Source organism: Epinephelus fuscoguttatus, linkage group LG7 (genome assembly GCF_011397635.1).
Source record: "Epinephelus fuscoguttatus linkage group LG7, E.fuscoguttatus.final_Chr_v1".
Lineage (NCBI taxonomy): Eukaryota > Metazoa > Chordata > Actinopteri > Perciformes > Serranidae > Epinephelus > Epinephelus fuscoguttatus.
The window spans coordinates 8,757,010-8,783,163 of NC_064758.1; the positions used below are offsets into that span (position 1 = coordinate 8,757,010).

General features: G+C 39.8%; 1 protein-coding gene across 1 annotated transcript; it reads left to right on the forward strand.

Moving 5' to 3' along the window:
- Nucleotides 1-12,796: 12,796 nt before the first annotated feature.
- Nucleotides 12,797-22,321, forward strand: LOC125891258 (cytochrome c oxidase subunit 4 isoform 2, mitochondrial). Its single transcript, XM_049580355.1, has 5 exons — nucleotides 12,797-12,956; nucleotides 16,889-16,994; nucleotides 18,539-18,703; nucleotides 21,371-21,502; nucleotides 21,891-22,321. The coding sequence occupies exons 2-5, from the start codon at nucleotides 16,889-16,891 to the stop codon at nucleotides 22,022-22,024; spliced, it is 537 nt and encodes a 178-aa protein (XP_049436312.1). The 5' UTR covers nucleotides 12,797-12,956; the 3' UTR covers nucleotides 22,025-22,321.
- The last annotated feature ends 3,833 nt before the right edge of the window (nucleotides 22,322-26,154 follow it).

Here is a 26,154-nt window from a genome sequence, read left to right on the forward strand (position 1 = left end):
AAACAGCTGTTACTCGGTTAAAACAAAAACAACTATCCAATGAGCACCGCAGGGAGGGACTAACGCTGTTTTCAAGCTGTTGTAAAGCAGTTGTCAAGCAGTGCACCTGAACTAAAGAGAAGGAATAACAAGAAAGGCGAGTGCTATAGACAAGATGCTGCTATCCAGGCTGTTCTAAGCAGAGTCCTGTACGGGTCCAGTTTTCAAGATCCGCCCCGACCCGACCCAGCGACGTACAAACCCGCACCCAAACCGCAAACCCGCGCATCAGGCCAATTAGTACCCCAACCCGGTCCGACCCGTTGAAACACGACCCGCAGCCCGACCCATAAGCTGGATTTAAAAGAATCATTTTGGGTCATATTGGCTGAATATTGAACAGCATATCGCCACATTAAGGTGCCAGTAAGTAAACAACGACCTGAATGAAGCAGCTCTCACAATAAAAACCTGACTTCAGCTCCATCATCAACCCTCTGTGTTCTTCTCCCATACGAGTGTAAAAGCACTCGTTTGTTAAGTTTAATGCTTTTAAACTTTTAATCTATGTAAAGGAACTTTACATGTATAGCCCAATAACAGACTTACATTCTGTCCAGAGCGACGTTCAGCAGTTACGAGCCGTCACGTGTTTTTAGAATCCACCGAGGAGAGAAGTAATCCATCAGGAAAACACTTCAGAAACATTATAAAGTGATAGTTGTACGTTTTATCCACTTATTTCTCAAATACCTAAATAATTATTTACTGTTTTGGAAGCGGCGCTTGTTAGACGGTGGCAGCCATGTTGATTCTGTCGTCCAATCACAAATTGTGTTATTAGATGGTGAAACGCGTGTAAACAGCTGAACCAAATAATGACCAAGATAGTTATCGGTAGTTTACCGAACTAATGACTGATGTGTTTATCTAAAACCCGCGATCCGATCCGCATGTTATTTTTTCCACCCAGATCCGAGCCCGGGAAAAAATGTTTTTTTAAAAACCACCCGCAAATCAGCTGTTTTTGCGGGTACCCAACCCAGTGCAAGACTCTGGTTCTAAGTCAACATCTCTTCTAAGTATCACCCAACATCGTAGTTTGTTTAACTTCATTCAGTTTAACTTTTAAAACCCTGGCAAAACCAGTACGTTGGCATGGCTACATATCAGTGTAGACTTAAAATGATGTTAGATTCAGGTAGATACATTGGCCTCTTGTGATTGGTTAGGAAAATTATATCCCCCTCTCCCATTGAAACCAGTTAAAGTGGGGGCAATGTCTGACCGAACATTAAAAAGGGGTGTCAGGAGTTGACAATTCTGTCTGATATCAGGCAAATAAACGCTACCTGCTCAGCACCAAACAAACAGTGTGCAGCTGGTAAACATAGTGGAACATTTTGCAGCTAAAGAGACAGATATTTCCCCTCAGGAGTTGGTGGAGACCAAATCCAGGGCTAAAAGGCAGAGATGGGGACTCGAGTCATTGTGACTTGGACTCGAGTCGACTCGAGTTGCTGTTTTGATGACTTGTGACTTGACTTGACAAAAAATGAAAGACTAGAGACTTGACTCAGACTTGGAAGTTAAAGAATCGGGACTTGACTTGAGACACGATGACTTGAATGACTTGAGTGTTATTCACATCATGTTTTCGGTTAGAATATAAAATTAATAAATTAATTTAAAAAATAATGTCGATTACCCAGTAGGAGCGCAGGCTGAGAATGGCGTACGTGACCTTACGTGTTCATTGGAGAAACAGGCCCTCTTATATCAGATAGGCATCACCATGTCAGCGGGAGGGGTACCGAGAGTCATCGTCTTCAGCTTTCGGAATTGCCATTATTACGGCAAAAGATGAACAGCACAGTGCAAGACATGCGGCATAAACATCTCGGACAGCCAGGTGACAACTTCAAACTTTGTTCATCATTTGAAGAGCCATTCTGCCCAGTAAGTGCTTGTCAATTAGCTAACATTATCTGGTTAGTCGGTAGTTAGCTAACATTAGCTTGATACGATACGGGGGTGGGGTGGGGGGGGGGGTGGGTCGGTTTGGAGGAACTTGTTTTTTAATTTATTTGCTAACATTAACCCCAGAAAACGTGAGCGAACATTCCGACCGGTTCATCACAAGACTGGCTGTACGTTTTATGAACGAGCAACACAGGGTTAAATGAGCTAAATGGGTGATTTTGGCCGCTGCCTTGGTTAGTGTGTGTGTGTGTGTGTGTGTGTGTGTGAGTGTGTGTGTGCACACACGCATGGGAGTCATGTCAAAGTAAACATTGCAGCGATGAAGTCAATGTTTACTGACAGTTACTTATAGCTTGTCTTTTCACTTTATTAAGATCAGATTTTGCAGGTAAAATTACAATAATAAGGTGACTTGACTTGGACTTGACTTGACCTATTACAGGACTTGACTTGACTTGACATAACCTGTGACTTGACTTGACTTGGGACTTACTTGAGACTTGAAGGTTAAGACTTGAGACTTACTTGAGACTTGCATATGTGTGACTCGGTCCCATCTCTGCTAAAAGGAGAGACTAACCCTCTTTCCTTATCATATCATAGATTCACATTGCAACTGAAAACTTAACATAGCTAATGTTAGCTAGCTAACTACATAGACACCTACAATATGTGCAACTTATTTCACTGCAGGGTTTCTCCCAAAGTTGTTAGGCCAGGTGGCAATGATGGGGCATGGTGTGGGCCAAGAAACAAGTGTCTTTTTTTATGTGGGCCAGCAACAATTTCTTTTGATTTTAATGGTAACAATGCAGCTAAGTTAAATTAAAATACGTTTTTTTATGTGTAAAACGCAGCATTTGGTCTCATATGCATCATATGGAATATAATGCAGATTTGCTGTGTCTTCATGTGAGTAAAATAGGAGGACAAACAACATTTTGCATAGGGCCCCCCAGAAAGCTAGAAACGGCCGTGCTAGCTGGTGTGTCTACTGGACAAGTCATGGGGAGAGGAGCAGCATGTTACCAAGGACAAAATGAGATGGAGAGATCTCACTGCAACCTTAAATCACACTGGATGAGGACAAGACCATACCTAACGCTAAGTTGTTAATGTGACATAATTTGTCGCAGGGATTTGACTCCTCATAGTTAACAAAACGGTAACATAAGCTCACACATTGTAAATGTAAACACTTGCTGCTGACTCACTTACTGTAACTTAACCATTAAAATCAAACAGTCTAAGGCCCTGATAACACAGAAAGCATTTTAGCAGCTAGGAGCGGCTTTTTGTTATTGATTTATTTAATTAAGCTTTTTTCACACTGTTTTTCCATCGCTACACGCGTCATGTTTCTCTGCTCTAGGTGCCTGCCATTTTTGCCAGAGCACTCTGAACTCCTTGTGTTGAAAAAAACTTGAACTCAGAGTGAAAAAGCGCCCCCGTCATCTCCACTTCCCATTGTCCAGTCAGATAATTTTTCGAGGTGGGCCTTCTGTGGTGGTCTCAACAACAAATTCACAGTTGGTAAACAATTGAGGAGAAACTGGTGGTGCTCAGTCGCTCTGCGGGACCAGTGGACTCCCTGTAGTTAGTATTCGAGGTTGTTATGCTGGGCCTGACGATAGACAACAGGTTGTCAAACTGCTCCAGAGTCATCCTAAAATATGCCTGGACACAGTCATCATCAAGGCGAAGCTCCTGGACCAACTGGTGGTACCCCCCATGATCCACTCAAATTTTAGCGTCTCATGTATCTACACAGATCTCCGTTTCCCTGAGCCTAACAAACTATTTGCTGACAGCCTCGCACCCTCAACCAGAGCTATAGCAAGTACCCTCTGCCTGTCCATTTTAGGTACTAGCTACTAATTACTGTGAAACAAATCAAATTAAAAAAAAAAATAGTAGATTGATTAAACAGGAAGGCTATGTTAAGGAGGTGATGGTGTGGTTGCCTGGCAACAATACAAAGGTGCAGCAAGCGTTTTTTTACTAGTAGCATTCCATTAAATTTTTTTTCATGTTTTGCAACATGTAAAATGTTTTCTGTGTGTGATCGGGATGTTACATTAGCTAACTGGGAATATTAACATTATTACTAGCAGGCTTACCTCACTGACTTAGGTTGGAATCCCTGTTAGCTGCGGCTGTCATGAGGTCAGAGGCTGGCAGCTCTATGTTGTTTGCCTGTGTGTGTGTGTGTGTGTGTGTGTGTGCACGTGCGCGCAGCCAGTTTCATTTGCATCGGCATTCATTCTAAGTTTAGCGGGTGTTTTTCTTGAAGTTGTAATTTTAAAAACATCTAAGTCCAGACAGAGGTTCAAATTAGGCCGGGTGGGGTGCCAGCTTTGCTACTGAGGTGCTCCTCCCACGCTCTCCCCCTACACTAAATCCACGCATTTAGAGCAGACTCATTGCTAGGAAGGTATAAATGGCAAATGTAGTGGAGTAAAAAGTAGTTTACTAAAGCAGTCTAAGGCAAATTGTGATTCGTGATTTTGTGTTTCATACTCAAAATTTAACTGAATTGAAGGCAGACTATCAATTTCCATGCATACAGGTGTGAGACCACAAATTATAAAAAGAAATATGAACAGATTATTCTGTATGCCTTCATACTTGTAGTGTGTCTTATTCAGTCTAGTTTGCCTAATTTTCAAGCTTCAGCATTAAAACAAGTCCGTACTTTGTCACTAAGTCCAACTTCTCATTTTCACCAAACCAAAATAATTAAGGATTTTTGTTCTGCATTCTTACAGAGGTAAACACAGTAAAGTGGAAAACTCATGAATATACACTCAGAGCAGCGGCTGAGACAGTGACAGAGCTTGCCGGGGCATGCACTCTTACATCCTGCAAAACTACACCCATCCGGGTCAAACATAGTTTTTAGGGAGTCGTGAGAAATCACATTGAGCATATCAACTTTATAAGAGAATACCATGTCTATACCATGTCTATGTTTTCAGCTTGTTTTTGCTGCCCCCAAGTGACTTCAAATATCTAAACATTCAGGTTTAAGTAAACTGACATTCAGTATTAGCTGAAACATGTACTTAATCATCATAAATAAAGGTACTTTTTATGTAAGCAGAATGGAGCCGGTCCTTATACAACATTTTACATTACACTATTTGATTATTCTTGCATGGTGTGGGAGCTAGCATGGCAAGCAGACTAACGGCAGCAGTCCACAAAGTCTTTAAATTATAGAAGAGAAGCAAAATCTAGCAATGGGCCAAGAGTTGACGCTTTTGGATGTACACACTCTGAACTGTGTTTATTATGAGAATAGACCTCTCTAAAACTGTTTAAACAGGAAGTGAACATTAAAACCTCCATGAAGGCAGGATGTTTTGCAGAGCTCTTAGACTACATTATATTTAGCTTTGTGTACCAAATAAACTTGCAACTGAGTGTATTGTATGGAAAATCATAAAATCATGAATGTAGTGAAGATAAAAGTATTACATGTGCCTCTGAAATCTGAGTTGATGCAGCAAAGTTTAGTTATTGTACTTAGTTACTTTACACCACTGTGGTTTAGGAGACATTCCTTGTAATACAAGCATTGTCTGGTCATATAAAGCATAAAGAATTATAAACTGGATAATAATTCATGAGCCCATTGCTGCCAAATGACACTGTCACTGAATGTACTTTGGCCTGTGTTGGTGGAAGGAAAGCAGACTGTGAACCCAGGCAGGCTGAGAGAGCTAAGAGTGCATATTGCGTATGCTTAGGATTTTATAACACAATGTTAGTGTTAAACAGCGACACAAAGGCACCTGACTGACCTGTCAAATACCACAGCTGTGGTGTGCTACATTCCACTCTCCAGATCAAATAATAAAAGTATATTCTGAGAACACATTGTAAATGGAAAATCTGATCACATAAAGTCACGTTAAGTCTATCAATATCTTTTAAACTCACAGAAACAACATAAATAAGACTCAAAAAATACCAGTTGGAGTCGGTGAAGTTTAGTCATACCTGCAGAGCTGCTGTAGTCTGGGTAAAGTAAAATCAGAGATTTCATTCTTAAAGCTACAGGTGAAAAAAAATCAGTCACATGGATATCCCTCCTCCCCTCCTACTGCCTCTAATTCCTTAGAATCACACTGTGGAGCAGCAGCAACAACCAATTAGAGCCAAAGAGTAAGGAGTGCCGTTTGTAAAGTGGCTCACGCTGAAAATAACATCAACATTTTGCTACATTTAGCTTCAAACAATGTTTAACAAAGTGTTGTGAATTTTTTAACGTCACCTTTTACCACATTTACAGAAATATTTGTTAACTTAGAAATATATTAAATACTTAAATCTAAATATTAAATGTGGCACCTAAATGTTAAATGTTAAATCTAAATATTAAATCTAAATCTAAATGTTAAATCTAAATATTAAATCTAAATCTAAAAGCTCGAGATGGTCAGACTGTATTTATAGTATCAAATAACAAATTAATACCAACTTATCTGGGGAAATGAACACTTGAACATACATTAGCGTGATAATAACTACCTAAAATAACAAAAGTTGGAAAAAAGTGTACTTGGAGTTGTTAGTGTCCCTTCGGAGGGAATCACCTTGTTGTTTACAAATACTTCCGGGTAGAAAATCAGCAGACTTTAGCTACATATATATATGAATATCTCATATTTTTCACGTCACTATATCACTGTTTAGACTAATCTGATGTTGGTAAAGTCTGTTAACACAATGATTGAATGGTTATCGTAGATTAGCGGGGCTAACCGTTAGCTGTTAGCGGTGCCTGTAATGACTCATTAACTCTAAATATTTAAATATAAATATTTTTTTCCAGAGGATGTCTTAGTTACAACATGATTGAGCTAGCAAAGCAGTTTTGTGTTGCGATGTGTGGTATTTATTCAGTTTTGGGAAATCACAATGTCTGGAAAGCATGAGTGGCCGCAGCTGACAGGGTCAGCTAACAGCTAGTCTGAGTGGGTGGAAGTTCGCTTCATAGATCAGCCTCTCATTGGGCGGAATGAGCCACCCGCTGAAGTCCTGCCCTACCACCTCCGGTTGTGCAGCAGTTTTCAACTGTTTTCAATATGTCCTTTACTAACTTTTGTGGTGTTTGATCTTGCGGGGATGTAGCCATTTTTCTGCCATGGTTCGTGTCCTGTAGGCGATATTTTTGTGGACGTGTTACACCAAAACCTATTTCCCCCCGGCAATATTTTTGCAAGCGCACCGTTGCTGTGGCACCGCCCAGAATGATTGTGATTGGTTGAAAGAAATACAAGCAGCCGGGGCGTTTTTTTCTCCAATTTCAAAGTGAGAGTAGGTGAGTGAGACTAGCTAACAGCAGAAGCAAAGCTAACATCAGGACGTCATCTGTTAAAAGCCTCCCGTGGTCGGATATGACATGAAACTACTCCAGTTAGCTCAGTCATGTTGTAACTAAGACATCCGCTGGAAAAAAATATTTTTTTCACGGACCGTTTAGAGTTAATGAGTCATTACAGACACCACTAACGGGGTTAACAGCTAACAGTTAGCCCCACTAATCTACAATAACCATTCAATCATTGTGTTTATAGACTTTACAAACATCAGATTAGTCTAAACGGTGATATATTGACGTGAAAAATGTGAGATATTCATATATAGGCAAGGCAAGGCAAGGCAAGTTTATTTGTAGAGCACAATTCGTACACAAAGTAATTCAAAGTGCTTTACAGAACAAGAAAATGCATTAAAATCACAATACAAAATAAAAACATAAATAATCATTATAAAATGAACTTTAAAAGAGAAGAGTGGAGATAAGATAAGATCCTTTCAGTCATATGCACAGTGAAATAGAGCTGTTTTGAGCCTAGATTTGAACATTGTCAGAGGCCTGTCTCACATCTTCAGAAAGACTGTTCCAGATTTTAGCTGCATAAAACTGGAATCCTGATTCCCCATGTTTAGTCCTGACTCTGGGCACCAGCAGGAGGCTGGTCCCTGAGGTCCTCAGAGTCCGAGATGGTTCATATGGCGCTAACATGTCAGAGATGTACTTTGGTGCTAGGCCGTGGAGAGACTTGTACACAAGCAGAGCTGCTTTAAAGTCTATTCTCTGAGCCACAGGAAGCCAGTGTAGAGACCTGAGCACAGGACTAATGTGCTCGTACTTCCTGGTTTTGGTCAGGACCCGAGCAGCAGCATTCTGGATGTACTGCAATTGTCTTACGGCCCGTTTGGAGAGGCCAGTGAGCAGGCCGTTACAGTAGTCTAACCTACTAGAGACAAATGCATGGATAAGTCTCTCCAAGTCAGGCTTAGACACTATACCTTTGATTTTGGCAATGTTTTTTAGATGGTAAAAGCTGCTGATGTTATTGATTTGATGTGGCTGTTAAAGTTCAAGTCTGAGTCCATTATTACCCGAGATTTCTAACCTGATTTGTAGGTTTTAGAGAGAGAGACTGGAGGTGACTGCTGACACTTTCTCTTTGTTTCAGTGGACCAAATACGATGACTTCAGTCTTGTCTGAATTTAGCTGGAGAAAGTTGTTTTGCATCCACACACTGACCTGTTGGATGCAGTGACAGAGTGAATGCACTGGTCCATATTCACCTGCTGTCAGTGAGACATAGATCTGAGTGTCGTCTGCATAATTGTGGTAGGACACATTATGACTTTGTATTAACTGGCCTAAAGGCAGCATGTAGAGATTGAACAGAAGGGGTCCCAGGATTGACCCTTGGGGCACCCCACAGGTCAAGGCCATGTGGTCTGAGACACAGTTACCAATTTCAACAAAGTACTTCCTGTCTTCTAGATAGGACTTCAACCAATTTAGGGCAGTGCCAGAGATGCCCACCCAGTCCTCTAGTCTCTGTGAAAGGATCTCATGATCAACTGTGTCAAAAGCAGCACTCAGATCTAGCAGGACTAAAACTGAGACTTTGCCTGCGTCAGTGTTCAGGCGGATGTCATTTGTCACCTTAATAAGAGCGGTCTCAGTGCTGTGATGGGGTCTAAAACCTGACTGGAAAACATCAAAGGAGTTGTTCTTTAGGAGAAAGTCAGTAAGCTGTTGGTAAACAACTTTCTCAAGGACTTTGCCTAAAAACGGCAGATTTGAAATGGGCTGGTAGTTGTTCAGTACTGTGGCATCAAGACTGCTCTTCTTTAGGAGAGGCTTTATGACCGCAGTTTTCAAGGCCTTTGGGAATGTTCCAGATTGTAGTGACATGTTAACTATGTGAGCGAGTGGTGGTAACAAACTGCTCAGCACAGACTTTAGAAATCTAGTGGGTAACACATCGAGGCAGCATGTAGACGAACTCAGATTGGTGATGATCTCTTGGACAGTTTTGTCAGTTACAGGTGCAAAATGAGTCAGCTCTAAGTGTCTAGGTGGCTGCAGGGTTGTTATTGGTGTTGTGGAATTGATGGCATTTTTAATGGTCTGAACCTTGAATACTGAATACTGAAAAAAAAAAGAATACTGCAAACTCATTACACTTAGATGTGGAGATCAGTTCCAACGGCAGTTGAGCTGGAGGGTTTGTTAATCTGTTCACTGTTGCAAATAAGACACGCGAGTTGTTACTGCAGTTTCCAATAATTTCCGAAAAGTACCTCTCCCTTGTTCTACATAACATCCGGTTGAACACGTACAACTTTTCTTTATAAATTTCATAATAAACATGAAGCTTCGACTTGCGCCATTTCCGCTCGGCCCTCCGGCACTCCCTTTTCTGTGCCCTGACCGAGTCGTCATTCCTCCATGGCGCCTTCTGCTTATTTTTAACCATTTTAACCTTCACAGGGGCAATGGTGTCCAGAACATTCAAAACACTCAAAGTAACAGAGTTCAACAAATCATCAACATTAGAACATGAGGCATTTTCAAAGTTTATCATTTGCATGAACAGAGCACCTGTGCTGTTATTTATGTGTCTCCTCTAAACAACTGCAGGACCAGCCGGTGGTTTGGGAGAAACAGACAGGTCAAAGAAGACACAGAAATGATCAGACAGAGCAACATCAACCACACTGACGTTTGAAATATTAACCCCCTTTGTAATGAGCAGGTCCAGAGTGTGCTTCGCTCTGCTGTGTGTGGGCTCACACACATACTGAGTCAGGCCAAAGGTTTCAAGGACAGCACTGAGCTCTTTAGCATTTCTGTCACAGACATTATCCACATGTACATTAAAATCACCTGTAATGACCAAACCATCAAAGTCTGTGCATACAATTGAAAGCATCCTGGTAAAATCATCAATAAAACTTTGACGGTGCTGGGGAGGCTTGTATATAACTACATAGAGTATGGACGGAGATTGTTTTAGCTCCATTTTAAAGGATACATACTCAAATGATGAAAACACCCCAAATGACAACCTGTGCATAACCATATGATCTCTAAATATTGCACAGACACCTCCACCCTTTTTGTTTTCTCGTGTTTCAGATTCAAATTTGTAGTTGGGTGGAGCTGATTCTGTTAGAACAGCATTACCTGTGTTTTTGTCAAGCCATGTTTCAGTTAAAAACTATATATACAGTATATGTAGCTAAAGTCTGCTGGTTTTCTACCCAGAAGTATTTGTAAACAACAAGGTGATTCCCTGCGAAAGGACACTAACAACTCCAAGTACACGTCAAATAAAAGCTCTCCAAACATGTTTTTTGTTATTTTAGGTAGTTATTATCACGCTAATGTATGTTCAAGTGTCCATTTCCCCCGATAAGTTGGTTTTAATTTGTTATTTGATTCTATAAACACAGTCTGACCATCTCGAGCCTTTATTTTGGTACTTCCGGTGACCGGCAGTGTGAATTTGCATATTAGCTAAATATTTAGTTTCACCCAGAACATTTAGATTTAACATTTAACATTTAGATTTAGATTTAGCATTTAGATTTAGATTTAACATTTAGATTTAGATTTAGATTTAACATTTTTAGATTTAGATTTAGATTTAACATTTAACATTTAGGTGCCACATTTAATATTTAGATTTAACTATTTAATATATTTCTAAGTTAACAAATATTGCTGTAAATGTGGTAAAAGGTGACATTAAAAAATGTTGAAGTTATTTTCAGCGTGAGACACTTTACAAATGGCACCCCATAGAAAAGTCTCTGTTTAAGTTGTCAATTACTGCTAGTGAACTGTGGTCAAACTGTCAAACTAGGCAGTGCTGATCAAATATGAATCAAGATTCTGTTACTGTATTGCCTTTTCCTGTCCTCAAATATTTTCCTTAACATATTAGTGTACTGTTTAGATGTAAAATGAAAAAGTTTGTGATCCGGCCACCATGTGGAGATGATGAACTAAGCACCAAATGCCTTCAGAAGGTAAGCTGCTAACCTGAGTCTGTCACTTTACAGAGGCTCGTTCTTCGGCTCAGGGAGTGCATGGGCTTAGTACTACTTTGTTAGCTGCTAATGAGTCTGTTGCTTCCATATATTTTGATAATAACTAGATACTGAACCTCAAAATGGCGCCTATTCATTTCAAGTTGCTTGCCTGGAGTATACGCCAAAAAAGTTCTCTAGCTTTTGGGTTTACTTTTGTGGTATGTGGTTTCGTGAATATGTGCAGTAGTGTTTCTCCTGCTGGCTTCACCCGCCAGTTCCCGCTCAGCTCATAGACTTTACACTGTGATGACATCACAGATTTTTAAATCACTTTTCACGGCTCAAGGAAAGTTTTACAAGTATAAAACCTCCATGGCTCAAGAATTCATAATATAAAGAGTCATAATTTACTTTGTTTGTAGCTCGAGGTGTCCTGTCAACAGTTTTACAGATATCTCTTTTATGTGGGAAAAATACATTTTGGAATGCAGGGGATTTTTTTGCTGCAAAACCCAGCTCGTTCTTTGGCTCACCCTCTCAACGGACACTCACCCAGTGTCTCAGAGCAGAAAATACTGATTATTTTTTTCATGACTTTGAAACCTAATTTCATATACTTGGTGATTTATTTTAATTGTTCAAATTTGGCTTGGTGGTTAATATCACATTTTTCTGTGGTGTTACAAACTCAAAACACATTTAATTTTGCTTTACCCAGGCATGAAGTTTAAGCATGTCAGAGACTAGAAAAAAGGACTACTACTACTAGAAAATGTACTACTACTATGTGGGTTAAGTGTAAATTTTAATACTACCTAAGCTTTTGGGTCATAGTGTATTGGGAAGCTCACACAGCCAAACAGTGGGTTAGGTTTCAATGAACAAGTCTGTCCTTACTCGACCCAAGACTCTCCTCCCCTTTTCCTCCTGTCTCTACTTTTTGGCTGGTGACTGCTGGCTGCCTTGTGCACCACATACCAGCTACTTGCAGTCAGCCCATGGGCTCACCGCCAAACAACTATGGGATAATGGTGGCTAAGTGCCAACCTGCACTTGCGGAGTGATTAGTTGGGGTAAAAGGTTGCAACTAATCTCTCGTTGTGTCTGCCTTTCTCTTACTCTCTTACTCTCTTACTCTCTCTTCACATACCTCCGTCTCATCACACACATGCGCACACTCTCCCTTTTCACGCCCACTGTAAAATATGGTTCCCACTGTGTCCTGATATAACCTCACCTAAAGCAACCCCATAGTCTCTGCTCTGTCTGCTACGGAGCTGTAAAGAGAGCAAGAGAAGTGTGAATGAGAGGGAAATAAGAGCTGTTCCTTCTTTGTGATTTGTGGCCAAACTCAAACTACCTTCTCTTTCTCGCTCTGCCAGTCCTAACACACACTCTGCCAGCTTGTTTACTTGTACTGGTTTGGTCTCTCTCCTTTCTAAACTCCCTCCCTCTCTCTTTCTCTCTTCCATCCAGCCTCTCTCACCCGCCCACCAGTTGGTTCCTGCTTAGTGTTGTGTGGCGATAAGAGCAGAGACGAAACGGGAAAGACGGCATTAACAGCCCTTTTCTCTCAAGATTTGGTCTTTTGCTGTTGCGTCTTCTAATTCTGCAGTTTCACTCTCTTACAACTACCGTGAGTATCTGTCTTTGCCGAATCAAGTAAACAGACTAAATTGGGGTCTGGCAAGGGTTATTTGAAGGGGATGACGGAGGGATAGACTCCCACCCTCCCCTTACCCCATGCAGCTAGGGAGAGTGGCGGACGTGCAGACAAGACAGCAAACAATGACACAGATCGGACTGAGAGATCTGTAGAACTGCATAATTGTGCACCAGCTGCGTTAGTACAGGAAGCTAAAAACTGCTTTCGAGATACAGTGAAGTGTGTCAAACCTGATGGCGCTATATTTATACCAAAATGAGAACTTCAACTGATTGCTACATACAATTTCATGCCATTTTTTGATCCTGCAGGGAAAAAAACCTTTTCCTTCTTTATAAGAGTAAACATTACTCCTTCCATTAACTTCTATTATGTAATTTTTTTAAAAAAAAGGATTTAAAGTCTTTTAATCAAAGACTATATGGCTTTCAGTAAGTCACCTATTTTTATTTCAGTGTGTGTTATTAAAACAGGTTAAATGATTCTGTTTACCTCTGCCCCTCTCAGAAGGTCAGCTCGGACTCTTAAATTGACTAAATGCCAACTTCCGCCATTTTCATTTGCTGTGTGCATATGCGTGTGCGTGTGTGTGTGTGTGATAAGGCACAGAAAGACAGGTGAAAGGCAGAAACAAACAAGCAATATTAGAGAAACACCATAATTAAGCATAATTTAAACATTATTAATTCTGGGGGTGTTGCTTCTGGGACTCCAGCCCCAAATGTTTCACTAAAAGCACCCAGTATTTTAGTTTTTTTTTTAAAAATAACTTTTGTGTCAACATTGTGTCATTCAGTTAATAATATATGCCCATGTTGTTTATCTTACAATGAAATTCCCTAAAGAAATCTAATATAACTGAGTAAACAATCATCTGTTGGACTAATATTCAATACAGTGTATTGAAGACCACATTGACTTGGCATTGTTGGGGGTCATTGAGTTGAAATCAGATTATTATGGGATGGATTCAAATGTATCAGATTTGTCAGCTAAACATCTATTCTGTGAACTCTACTGAGCATCGTATAACAAAAAAAGGGTTTCAAGATTAGAAATGCTGTTGAGGCTAAATTCCTTCCCTGCCTGTTATGTAATTTAAAATTCCAGTGTGTAGGATTTAGGGAGCTATATATTGGCAGAAACGGAATATGATACAGTAAGTATGTGTTTTAAATGTATAGTCACCTGAAAATAAGAATTGTTGTGTTTTTGTCATCTTATGCTGAAAACACACTGGCGCCAATGCGGTGCTCATGTGGCGAGTGTCAAGTGCCACCCCTAGCACACACTGGATGTGCCGCGCTGCAGCTTGTCTACAGATGACCACGTAAAGTTATTACTACTTTTACTGAAACATCTGTACTTCATCCACCTGTGCATTAGCTTAAAATCATGTGTAATTCAATTTGATTGCTCAACTGAAGAGCCGATCTCAAGAGCTATGACTTGTCAGGGAATTTCTTTTGGGCCATTGTCTTTATAATGACGGGATTGTGGGTCCTTCAGCTAAAGTAGCCCAGAACAGACAAATCAAACAATGGCTCTAGATAGGGCCATTCACGTTTTTACACAGGCCACCGTAGTTAGCAGCCCCTCTGCGACAAAAGCATCGGAAAAACAGTGATTTTTTAAACATGAAACTGCTTCATTCAGTATTTTTACTGGTTTGAAACACTGGGTCCTTTTGTTTTGAAGCAGGTGGACACGACTCGCGGCAGTATTTTGAATTTGAGTGCAGTAACTGTTTTGGCCACATTCTTATATATAGCGCCTTTAAGGATGAAAGTTCTACAGGATGGTTTTTTTCCTTGGCACCTACAGCAAAATGATTTCAGGGCATGATTTTAGCCATCCTGTTGTCACAAATAGCTTAAAAAAAGGTTATATAGCGGCTCTAAATGAAAAAAAAAAAATCTCCCAAGTGGAACATGCCCCTGAACCCCCCTGGGGCAGCAGTAGCTCAGTCCATAGGGACATGGGTTGGTTGTTCGAGTCCCTGTCTGGACCAAATATGGAGCATGGACTGGTGGCTGGAGAGGTGCCAGTTCACCTCCTGGGCACTGCCGAGGTGCCCTTGAGTAAGGCACCGAACCCCCCAACCGCTCGGGGCGCCTGACCAAGGCAGTCCCCTCACTCTGACATCTCTCCACTTTGTGCATGTATAGGTCCTGTTTGTGCATGTGTGTGTCTTTCTGACCAGTGTGTAATTGACAGCAAGAGTGAAAAAATTGAATTTCCCCACAGGGGGATTAATAAAGTATATAAAATAAAAATAAAATAAAAAAATAAAATCTGGTTCAGCTCCTGTATTCATTACTTACAAACCTAAATCACAAACTGTGAACAACACTCCAAAATCAATGCAGGGGGAATGCGCCATTGTATGCCATAATATGGTCTGTTTATAAAATCATCTAGTAACCTTCTTTCACCTGAGATAATTTTGCTTTCATGTCTTGATGTGCTTGATTTTACTGTAATGCCAGTAATCAGAGAGATTGGCTGTCTGCATCTCTGTAAAAAAAAAAAAAAAACACCTGGTAACTATCATTGTGACCTAGAGCCATCCCCTTTTAATTGGCATCAATGGTGGAACTGCATACATGATATTAGTTGAAAGAACTTTTACACTTTCACAGATCATATCTAAGTTATCAAAGGTCACAAACTTCACTTGAATTCCATTTTAGTGTCTGATTTTCATTATGTGTTACACTGCAATGTATTTAACAGTAAAAGCTAATGAGGTGGCTAGACAAGTGACAAACAGGAGATCTGGCATTCATCCAGGCCACCTTTACAAAGCACTTAATGCGATCTTCTCATTCACTGTTGGGAATAACAACACACAGATGGATGAGTGTGTCCACTGTTTGCTTTCAAAAGAGAATCAATGGCCAATTAAATGTTCAGACGACTGCACCATAAAACATAATGGGCAACAGATATTTAGAGAAGAACTGTTATATGTAAATAGAGTGTGTGCATATTTGTGTGTGCACAATGGTTCAAAAATAACTTGTAGTCATTTTTGTTGCCTTAATGAACTGTTGGTTGTGGTTACTGCCACCTTTAAGTGCTCTTCTGAGAGTGATAAATACAGCTTGTTGTGCATTTCAGTGCTTCTATCCTGCTTACATTACAATTTACTTTGGAACAAAATAATACTGTAGGTGGATTTGGCATGCACTGTCCATAGTAAGTTGTTGTACATGTAAACAAAACAGTTACACTGAAAACAGTCAAAGATACTTTAAACAATATGGTCTATATAGGATCAATGCTTCAGATGAAAACACATGCCAAATCAATAACAGAAAAATTAAAACACTTCTACCTTCATTTGGAATAATGAGGATTTTGCCCTTAAAACAGAATCCCTAAATACAATTTACAACGCTGGGTTCATATCATGGATGAATGTAGAAGCTACAATATTACTTTTAAATTTATTTCAAACAGCACCTGAAGGCAGCATTAGTGTCACCTGCAACAACTACAGCAGCTACATTTAATAACCTAATTAGTCTAAACACATTAAAAATGTTTTTTGACAAAAAATATCTATAAACACATTTCAAAAATATTTTACAGGAAGGTTCATATGACTGTCTCTTGGAAATCTTTACAACCTAATTAGTGACGCTGATCTAAAAAGTATGTCACCCCTCTAGTTTTCTTCCATTCACCTCAGATGATTGAAATGAGCACATTCCACAGTGTAGCCTATTTATTACTGACGGTGACCTACCTCGCGTGTTTAAACCCAGATGATAATTGGCTGTAGTAGTTTACAGTACTTTATAAGACTGTTAACGGTCGAAATTTTAAAGTTATGCCGTGTTGTTGTTGGAGTAAAGAAATGAATTTGTCATTTTCTTTTACTGACCTGTTTTCAGATGTTCCACCTGACTGCAGGGCGCCTGGGCAGTCTCATGGCCCGACGCGCGACAGTGGCCCTGACAACAAACAGCGCGAGGATGGCGAGCGCGAGCCACGGTCACGGTAACATGACACCTGTGATGACATAGTGTGCTTAATGACATCCGCCTTTTAATGTAGCCTACTGCCTCTAGTCTAGAATGTAACAGTATAAACTTATCAAGTAAGAAAGTCAGTCTTTTCTGGATAAGGTGTGAAAGAACGAGTGGTCAGGATGTTTTTTAAACGTCTCATATGATCAAAGTTCACGAGCTGGCGTGTGTACAGGTGTTATACCAAATTCTATGACCCATCAGATTCAGGGACCAGTGCAGAAATGGCGGCCATATTGCCATGGACGTTTGTATCTTTTTATTCCCACATACTTTCAGTAGTTGAAAATAGTCTACATGTACTTAAATACCAATATAAGGTAGCCAACATGTACCTTGAGTCTTTTCTTCTACTCCACAACATTTTTAGAAGGAAATATTTTTCTTTTCACAATTTGACAGCTTTAGCTAGTGGCTAGCCTACTTTGTGGATTAAATAGAAAACATACAAAGAGCTTAAATGTGTCAAAAATTCCACTCCAACAGTTTAAAGAAGTACAGCTGAATAATAATAATCAAAGTAACTGGCAATTATTATTATGATGGAGAAAATATGCTACTGTGTTTTTGTCACTGAGTGAGTCCATGTCAGCCACAGTCGTCCAAAATTAGCACTAATTGTGTCACTCACTCACACACACACACACACACACACACACACACACACACACACACACACGTCCATTGTAGACAATATGGCACATGGGCACATGCAGCAAAAGGAAAAGAGCAGGGAAAGCAAGGCAAAAAAAAGTTGGATGATCCTTTTATAATGAATACTTGAGTTGCATTAATGAATTAATGACTGAACAGATAATGCATTTAGCCATTTAGTAAACAAACAAACATGACTGTCCCATTTTACTTGACTTGGTGGGGTACTTAAAAGTTTCTAAAGTATTTGGCTTGGCAGCATATTTTCTTCACAGAAATATAACATAAATGCATAACAAATTCTAAAAGTACCACTTAATATAGTCTTCAGAATTTGAGGTGGTTTTCTTGGTAATCAACCAGAAAGTGTTCCATGTTAGCTTGACTTCACCCTACTTTCATTTTCCTGATTATACAACATACTTTTACCTAAGTAACATTTTCAATGCAGGACTTTTACTTGTATTCTTACAGTGTGATATCAGTACTTTTAGTAAGGAAGTAAATGATCTGAATACTTCCTCCACCACTGCATACTTTATTTTGATAGCAGCTATTAACAAAACTGGTGCCTCTATAGTTTATAGATGTGTGTAGAGTTTTCATGCCATGTAACTTTTCCCCATCATTCAGAAGTCTTGATGTAAAAGAGCAGGGCCTTAGTCTAAGGTGGTCTTACACCAGCAGATGGTGCTGCTGTACCATCATTACTAGGTATCCATGTATCCAGATGGTCCTTTGGGCTATTGTGTTTGATCAAATGTAGGACACATTACCATTTTCTAAACCAGGGTTTTAAAATCTCCCCTTGATTGTACATTGTTGGTTCCTGAGTGGCACTTCGTGTCTCTGTCCATCCAGAGGTGGCACCGTCCGTAGACATGTCTCAGCCAATGTATGTTGACCGTCTGGACACCCCCCTGCCTGACAAACCCTTCAAAGATGTCCTGACTTCTGCTGACCAGAGCCTGAAGAAGAAGGAGATGGGACCTTGGGGACAGCTGTCCAAAGAGGAGAAGATTGCCTGTAGGTTCTTCTCTACTCGCAGAATGACCCTGTCGAGCTGCTGAGGTGGCACACAGTACAGTCAAAAACACACATCACAACCAGTTTAAAAACACATCTGAAATCAATATGTACAATCAATATTCATAGACCACAAATCTTTAAAAAGCAAAAGGGACTCATATACTATACTTCTACTCCTACACTTCAGTTGAGTTCACAATTATTTGTTATGCAGTCAGTTAAAGCAGTTACAATAATCAGTTCTATCTAATTATAAAATTGTGAAGGGCCATTTGCTTGTCTAGTGAGTAGGCCTACTTTTACTTTTGATACTAAAAATACATCGCACCGATAATACTTGTGTACCTTTACTTAATTTCGCCATCAAAAAATTATGGGATTTTTCCATTGCATATGGGATTATTGCAGAAAATAAGCTCTTTGGTAAACAAACGTTTATGATACTTAGACGCGTTGTTCGGCAAGGTATTTTTTTTTTTACAAATGAACACCAGTTTATGGTTTTTAAAGCATAAATGCAGTCAGCAGAAGTATAAAGCTAACGCTAGGCTATAAACGAACTACACCACTTAGTATGACTTAAGCGTCACCCCTACAGCATGGCTATCTTTTACCTTTTTATTTGCACACATAGTAAAAAACAACATAGAATCCAGATAAATAATAGAAAAAAAATAAGGATGTGACAGGAGAGGTCAAGAAGCTATAAGCTTATACAACGGACCTCCCCTCAACTTAAGATAGAAAACTATATGAACAAGAAAAAACAAAATAATGAGAAAAAAAGATAGTTAAGCTAATCAAACATAATAATAAATAGCAAAAACACACTAAGTAAATATAACACAAAAAACTAACTTACACGGAACAAAAACAGTAAAGCCATGTTTGCTGTGTTGACGTTCTGTAATCACAAAATAAGCTTCAAAATTTACAAGTGGGTATACTGACATATTTTATGTCATACAACAAAACATGAAAGTCTCTTAAGCTTGTTTTAACCTTATTTCAATCATCTAACTAAAAACCCATTCACTTCAAGACAAGGCAACTGGAAGTGCAGATATGCTAACTCATGTCCTGGTTTTAGGCAAGGAAACTATAAAAGAAGGAAAAGACATGACTTCAGTAACAGTGATCAAATTTTGCATTGGAGCCTGAGTTTGGTGTCAGTTCTATTGAAGTCAACGGTGCAGGCACGGCAAATCACACTTTAACCCATCATGTCTTTGTTGTTTCACCTTTGACTGAAAAATCCTTCCACCAGATTAAAAAAAAACCCACACACACACATTACGTGATGTTGACTTATGTTTTTTTTTTTTATCTAAATCTGCACGTTTGTTTTCCTTGTTATTCAAGGAGAACAGAGCTTCAAGTCTTCAAACAGATCATGGCTCTGTCTATTAGCTGCATAACTCAGTTAAAGCCCCTGTTTGCTGCATCATAATGTGTATTGATCGGATCAGATCAGTTTCTGATCTGGCTATAATTCTGGCTGGAGTCAAGGGTTTGGTAAAAATCCAGCAAACTACGACTTGACTGTAGACACCAATGCCTTGCCATTTACCCCATTCATACTAATGTTAGTTATTTAACGTTAGCCTATACTATTAGCTAGCACACACGTAAGTCATAACAACAATTAATCTTGGGAGGCTGTAACATATACTGTCACTCACTGACACAGCAGCTTCCTATCTGTGTCTTTGACGCCTTCACAAGGATTATTTCTTACTGACAGTGACGGTGTTATCTCCAAATGAATGTAGGTTGACTGCTGGTTAAAGTTAGCTTAACAAAGTGTAAATGCTAATTTAGTTCACTGACAAAGTAACAAATAAGTAACTGATAAACATCCAGATTTATAATATTTGGAAATTAGCGCCATCTCCTGCAATAATAGAAAACATTATCTAACACCAGCCCTCCGTTTGAAGGTTGGTTAGTTATTGATAATCTAATACATAACCTACAGTACTACCTGCTAACAGCAGCTAGGTTAGCTATCTTGGACCCAACAGGGGCTTGAGACGCAGCTGATGGGCAGAGCCATGAACTGGTTGGAGACCAAGGAACAAGGAACAAGGAACAAGGAAAAAACACGTAATGCATCACGTAATGTGTGCTTTTTAATCTGGTGGAAAGATTTTTCAGTCAAAGGTGAAACAACAAAGCCATGATTAGTTATAGTGTGATTTGCCATGCCCGCCATATTGACTTCAACAGAACTGACACCAAACTCAGGCTCCAGCGTTTCCTTTCCAAGTATGCTTGTGTTGATCTCCCTACCTGGGGTTTGATCATGTGACCTCTTGATGTGGACTTGAAGTACGCCCTGTTTTACAGATTTTGTTGAGGTTCAGATAGGAAATTTGGAAAAACAGAGAGCATGGCATGCAACAAAGTTGAACCAGGGAAATTGCAGCTATATGTCAGCCACCAGGCCAAGGGGCATCCAAAATTAATCAAACTTTATCTGGTTTTACTCAAGACATTTAGTGGAAATTTTAGGTAGTTGTTCATATCAAGGAATCTTACTGTAGTGACACATTACGGGACAAGATATTTTATTATTGATATTCTTCTCTATTTTCTCTTCTTGACCTCTATCTCACACACCTCTCCTGTCCTTCACTTCCTCTCCTACCCCTCCCCCTGCAGTGTATCGCATCGCATTCTGTCAGACCTACCCAGAGATGAAGCAGGGATCAGACGAGTGGAAGACAGTCGTGGGGGGTATCTTCCTCTTTCTAGGCTTCACTGGCCTGGTCATCTGGTGGCAAAGAGTCTATGGTAAATCTGCCAGGAGACAGGAAACCTTTTCTGCCTCAACATCACACACTTGCTGTTACACAGATCTTTTTCACTCATCATGGCAGAAAAAGCACAGCTGTAACTAACAACATTAATGATGGCTCTGTTCCTTTGAAGTATCCCAGTAAGCCAAACCAGCTAGCCAGAATGTACAAAACCAGAGACCTGTAAATGGATGTCAGGTTTTATGAGTTAGTGTTTGAATGGTCAAAATGTCCGCTGTGAGAAAAGTCTATTACTGGAATAAAACATCACCTGCTTGAATATTTTTGTCTGTAGCTTCATGCATGCATGTTTTTTAATTCATCGACTGCACTACAGAGTCCATTAATGCGCTATACATGTGTTGATTCCTTCTTTGCTTTAGTCTACCCTGAACGACCCAGGACCTTTGATGAAGAGTGGCAGGCCAAACAGTTGCAGAGGATGTTGGACATGAGGGTCAACCCCATCGAGGGCTTCTCAGCCAAGTGGGACTACGAGAAGGGCCAGTGGAAGTAAAGACATGGCTGGACTGTGGCTGAGGTGGCACAACGTCCGGACCTGTCACCTCAGAGTTTTGCTTCACACTGTGAAGCAGCTGTTGAAGTCAGTCTCAATTTGAATGTTGCATTCTGAATGTCAAAACCACTAGACAGATGGAGCGTATCCATCTGTCAGCTTCTCTGGGGTCATTTTTTACTCTGTGCCACCTCTGGCTCTCAGTCAGAGGCCTCTTCTCCAAATACTTCTTCTGTTATGGTGATATCTGTGTCCGTCCTGTTGAAACCTAATAATGATAATAAAGTTTTGCTTATGCCTCTGTCCAACTCATTTTATTATCTGGAGTAGGCTCCTGCTCAACTGCTAATTTGCTTGTTTCAAATGCAAAGCAGAGCACCAACAGTCATCAAAACTGAGAATCTGACCATCAGTTTCATGACAAGTCTTTACATGTCACAAGTGGTAGAAAGTAACTTAACCCTTCCATACTGTTTGGGTCAAATTTGACCTGTTCTGAAGCTTGACAGCAGTAAAAACAACCTAAACGCCATTGTTTTAGCCTGAAATTTGATTACTTTCCTAAAGTCACTTAGACAGGCACCTGTTGGTCTCTGAGGGAATCCGGAACCTGTGAAAGAGTAAAATAGCACAGGAATGATCATATACAGTGCACATAAGGAACAGAGGTCAGCAGAAAGTGCCTTGACCAGTGTTGTGTGTAACGCGTTACAGTAACGTAACTACTTTTATTGGGTAAAAAGTAGTGTAACACGTTACTACTGAAAATATGGTAACGGGGCGTAGTTACTTTGTCAGTTGGGCACAACGTTACTTTCCCGGGGACAGATTTGACGGTGACACTGCCTGTCTGCCTCAGCTGCGCACTAGGCAGGAACTGTGACAGTTGCCATGTCAACAGTACAGACAGGAGCGCCAAAATCAAGAATCGTATGAGGAATATGGAAGATACACACGCGTTGTAATGCAATGTCGGGTCAGTGGGTCACGAAATGGCCTAAGCTACAGTGGCCGGACATTTTTTTCTATCTTGTGGAGAAACCCAGCGTTTATACGCATGAAAAACTCAAGGCATATGAATCCCTTGATGTGTATAATTTTGTACTTTGCGGTAATGTCCAAGATATTGAATACCGGGATTTATCTGATGGTTTTTGTGCTCTACGGACCGAAGTACTGCCAAGCCAGCGACAAGGACACAAAACAGTAACGTTAACTAATGTACAAGACCTGGGCGATTCTGAACAAGTCGACCAACTATATACTGACAGCGAACTGCACTGGTATGGCTGGGTAAGTGTTGTTTAATGTAACGTTAACCTCGCTAGTCAGACCTCAGACATGGGCAACATACGACCCCGGAACCTCAAAGGAAATCAGAACGACCCCCAAAACATCAATATGCAGCATTGTGTTAACAGAAACAGAACAATCATAACCTGCCTACCTTCCTGGCACTGTGTGAACGGCAGCCTGTTTCAGCAGTTCCTATTTTGTGTATTTTAAATTGCTGCTGTGACATAAAAAATTTCCCCCCGAGGGGTTAATAAAGTACCTACCATACCATACCAGAAGAGAAAATGAATTAATTTATTCGTGCATGTCTGTAGCTTACTGCAAAGTATGAGTCTATTACACAAACACAGTCTCACAGTTACACACGTAATAACAGAACAGAAAATGATTTATTCATGAATATGACACTATTTGTTCAAAGATAGTGTCTGTGAATATTAATATTTTCCTCATTCAGTGATGCAGCAGGTCTGGCTAATAGGCTATTAGTAGTAGTAATCTGTCATGTAACAAATTCATGTAGCCTAGTTAACACAAATTAACTCTCACTCTTTAATCTTTATTTTATCACCAAAGTGGTAAATACCAGTGGGAAACTCGGATTTTTTCACATTTAGGAAATGAGATGGGGTTCTACCCAAAGTCAAGCACCATAAAAGTAACGTAAAAGTAACGAGTAATGTAAAAAAGTTACTTTTCACAGAGGGTAACTAAGTAAAGTAAGGGATTACTTTTTTTAAGAAGCAACGAGTAACGAGAAAACACTACTTTTCAAAAGTAACTTCCCCAACACTGTTTGCGACAGTGTCAGAAGGCAGGCGGGAGCATTGTGTTGACGGACACATATTGCATGTGACTCCTCAGTAATATACATATGCTGTTTGTAATTTTCTGCCTGTCTCTTTTTAACATAGGAGCCAGGGCTGCAACTCACAGTTCTGTTCATATTCAATTAATCTATAAAGATTATTTTCTTGATTAAATGTTTTATCTGAACTGTCAGAAAATAGTTAGGGATGCACAATATTGGATTCTTGCCGATGTACGACATGCCAGTACTCATTTTGGATGACACTAATATATGCACATGTGTTTTTCCATCTAATTGCAGAGAACATCAAGTCTCTCCTGTAGTGGAATTAACATATTATTGTGATGGCCCACTGGTGGCAGACGTAGACATAAAACATAATGCTTTTCAGAATGTACACATTCTTTGGGCAAAAAAAAGAAAAGAGAAATACTTCAATTTAGGTTACATGTTAAGCTTGCCAGATATATTTTATGTTTACATTTTCAAACAAACTGCAAAAAAATTCATCCTACTTTCACAGGCTTGGATGACGCTCTCCCTTAGACATTAGCCAAAACCAGGCCAAATTTGACCTACTTCAACTACCTACAGTTGCAGAATTAAAGGGCCATCTTATTGCCCTGTGATATTGGCTCAAATGTTTATTTCAGGCTGATATTTCATTTTAAAGGTGTTATGCCTTTGCTGATATTATCATTCATCCCTGAATATAGTTTTAAAGAAATGCCTGTCATAGTTCTCCCCATCGCAAGAAGATATATTCAGATTTCTTGTTTTATTTGACCAGCATTTCAAACCCCAAGGACGTTCACTTCAATATTATATATGCAAGGGTATAGGTTTTGTGTCAGCTGGGGCTTTGAGGTCCTCCCCGATTAAAGTTTGAGCATCAAACAACTTATTTCCTGCATTCTGGTGAATTATTTATCCACCACTTTTTGCCTTTTCAGTGTCAATTTGTTGTGGAAATGTCTTTAATTTCACCAAAATAAAAGTCCTCAGCTACTTAATGTTTTCATTGGGTGGGACAAATGCACATGTTCTTAATACTGAGGGAGATGTGTTCCCTGCATCCCTACAGAAATCTACACCTGTGCATATATGACAAAGAAATGCATCAAATGCTCACAGTTGAAAAGCTGGAACCAGAGAATGTTTGTCATTTTTGTGTGAGAAATGACTGACACAGTTAATCAGAAATCAGGCTAGTTGCCAATTTAATTATCTGTCAATCAACAAGCAATTAATCGATTAATCATTGCAGCCCTAATATAAATTTGTTTGTATATATAGCAATGAAGAGGACAGTTCATCTCAAAATCAAAAAAACATATTTTTCCTCTTACCTGTAGTGCTGTTTATCTGCCCAAATTGTTTTGTTGTGAGTCGCCAAGTGTTGGAGGTATCGGCTGTAGAGATGTCTACCTTCTCTCCAATATAATGGAACTTGATTTCACTCTGCCGTAGACCCTCAAGCCAGACTGTGTCCCTCTGATCTCTCCTCACCTAAAGCTGACCCTCCTCACACCACCCCCTCCCTTTGTCTCTTTCACTATCTCTCGTCGTCTCGCTCTCACACTCACACACATACACACATTCGCTCTACTATTGTCTCATTAATATCATTGCCATCTGCTCCATATGCAGTGTTGGGGAAGTTACTTTTGAAAAGTAGTGTTTTCTCGTTACTCGTTGCTTCTTAAAAAAAAGTAATCCCTTACTTTACTTAGTTACCCTCTGTGAAAAGTAACTTTTTTACGTTACTCGTTACTTTTACGTTACTTTTATGGTGCTTGACTTTGGGTAGAACCCCATCTCATTTCCTAAATGTGAAAAAATCCGAGTTTCCCACTGGTATTTACCACTTTGGTGATAAAATAAAGATTAAAGAGTGAGAGTTAATTTGTGTTAACTAGGCTACATGAATTTGTTACATGACAGATTACTACTACTAACAGCCTATTAGCCAGACCTGCTGCATCACTGAATGAGGAAAATATTAATATTCACAGACACTATC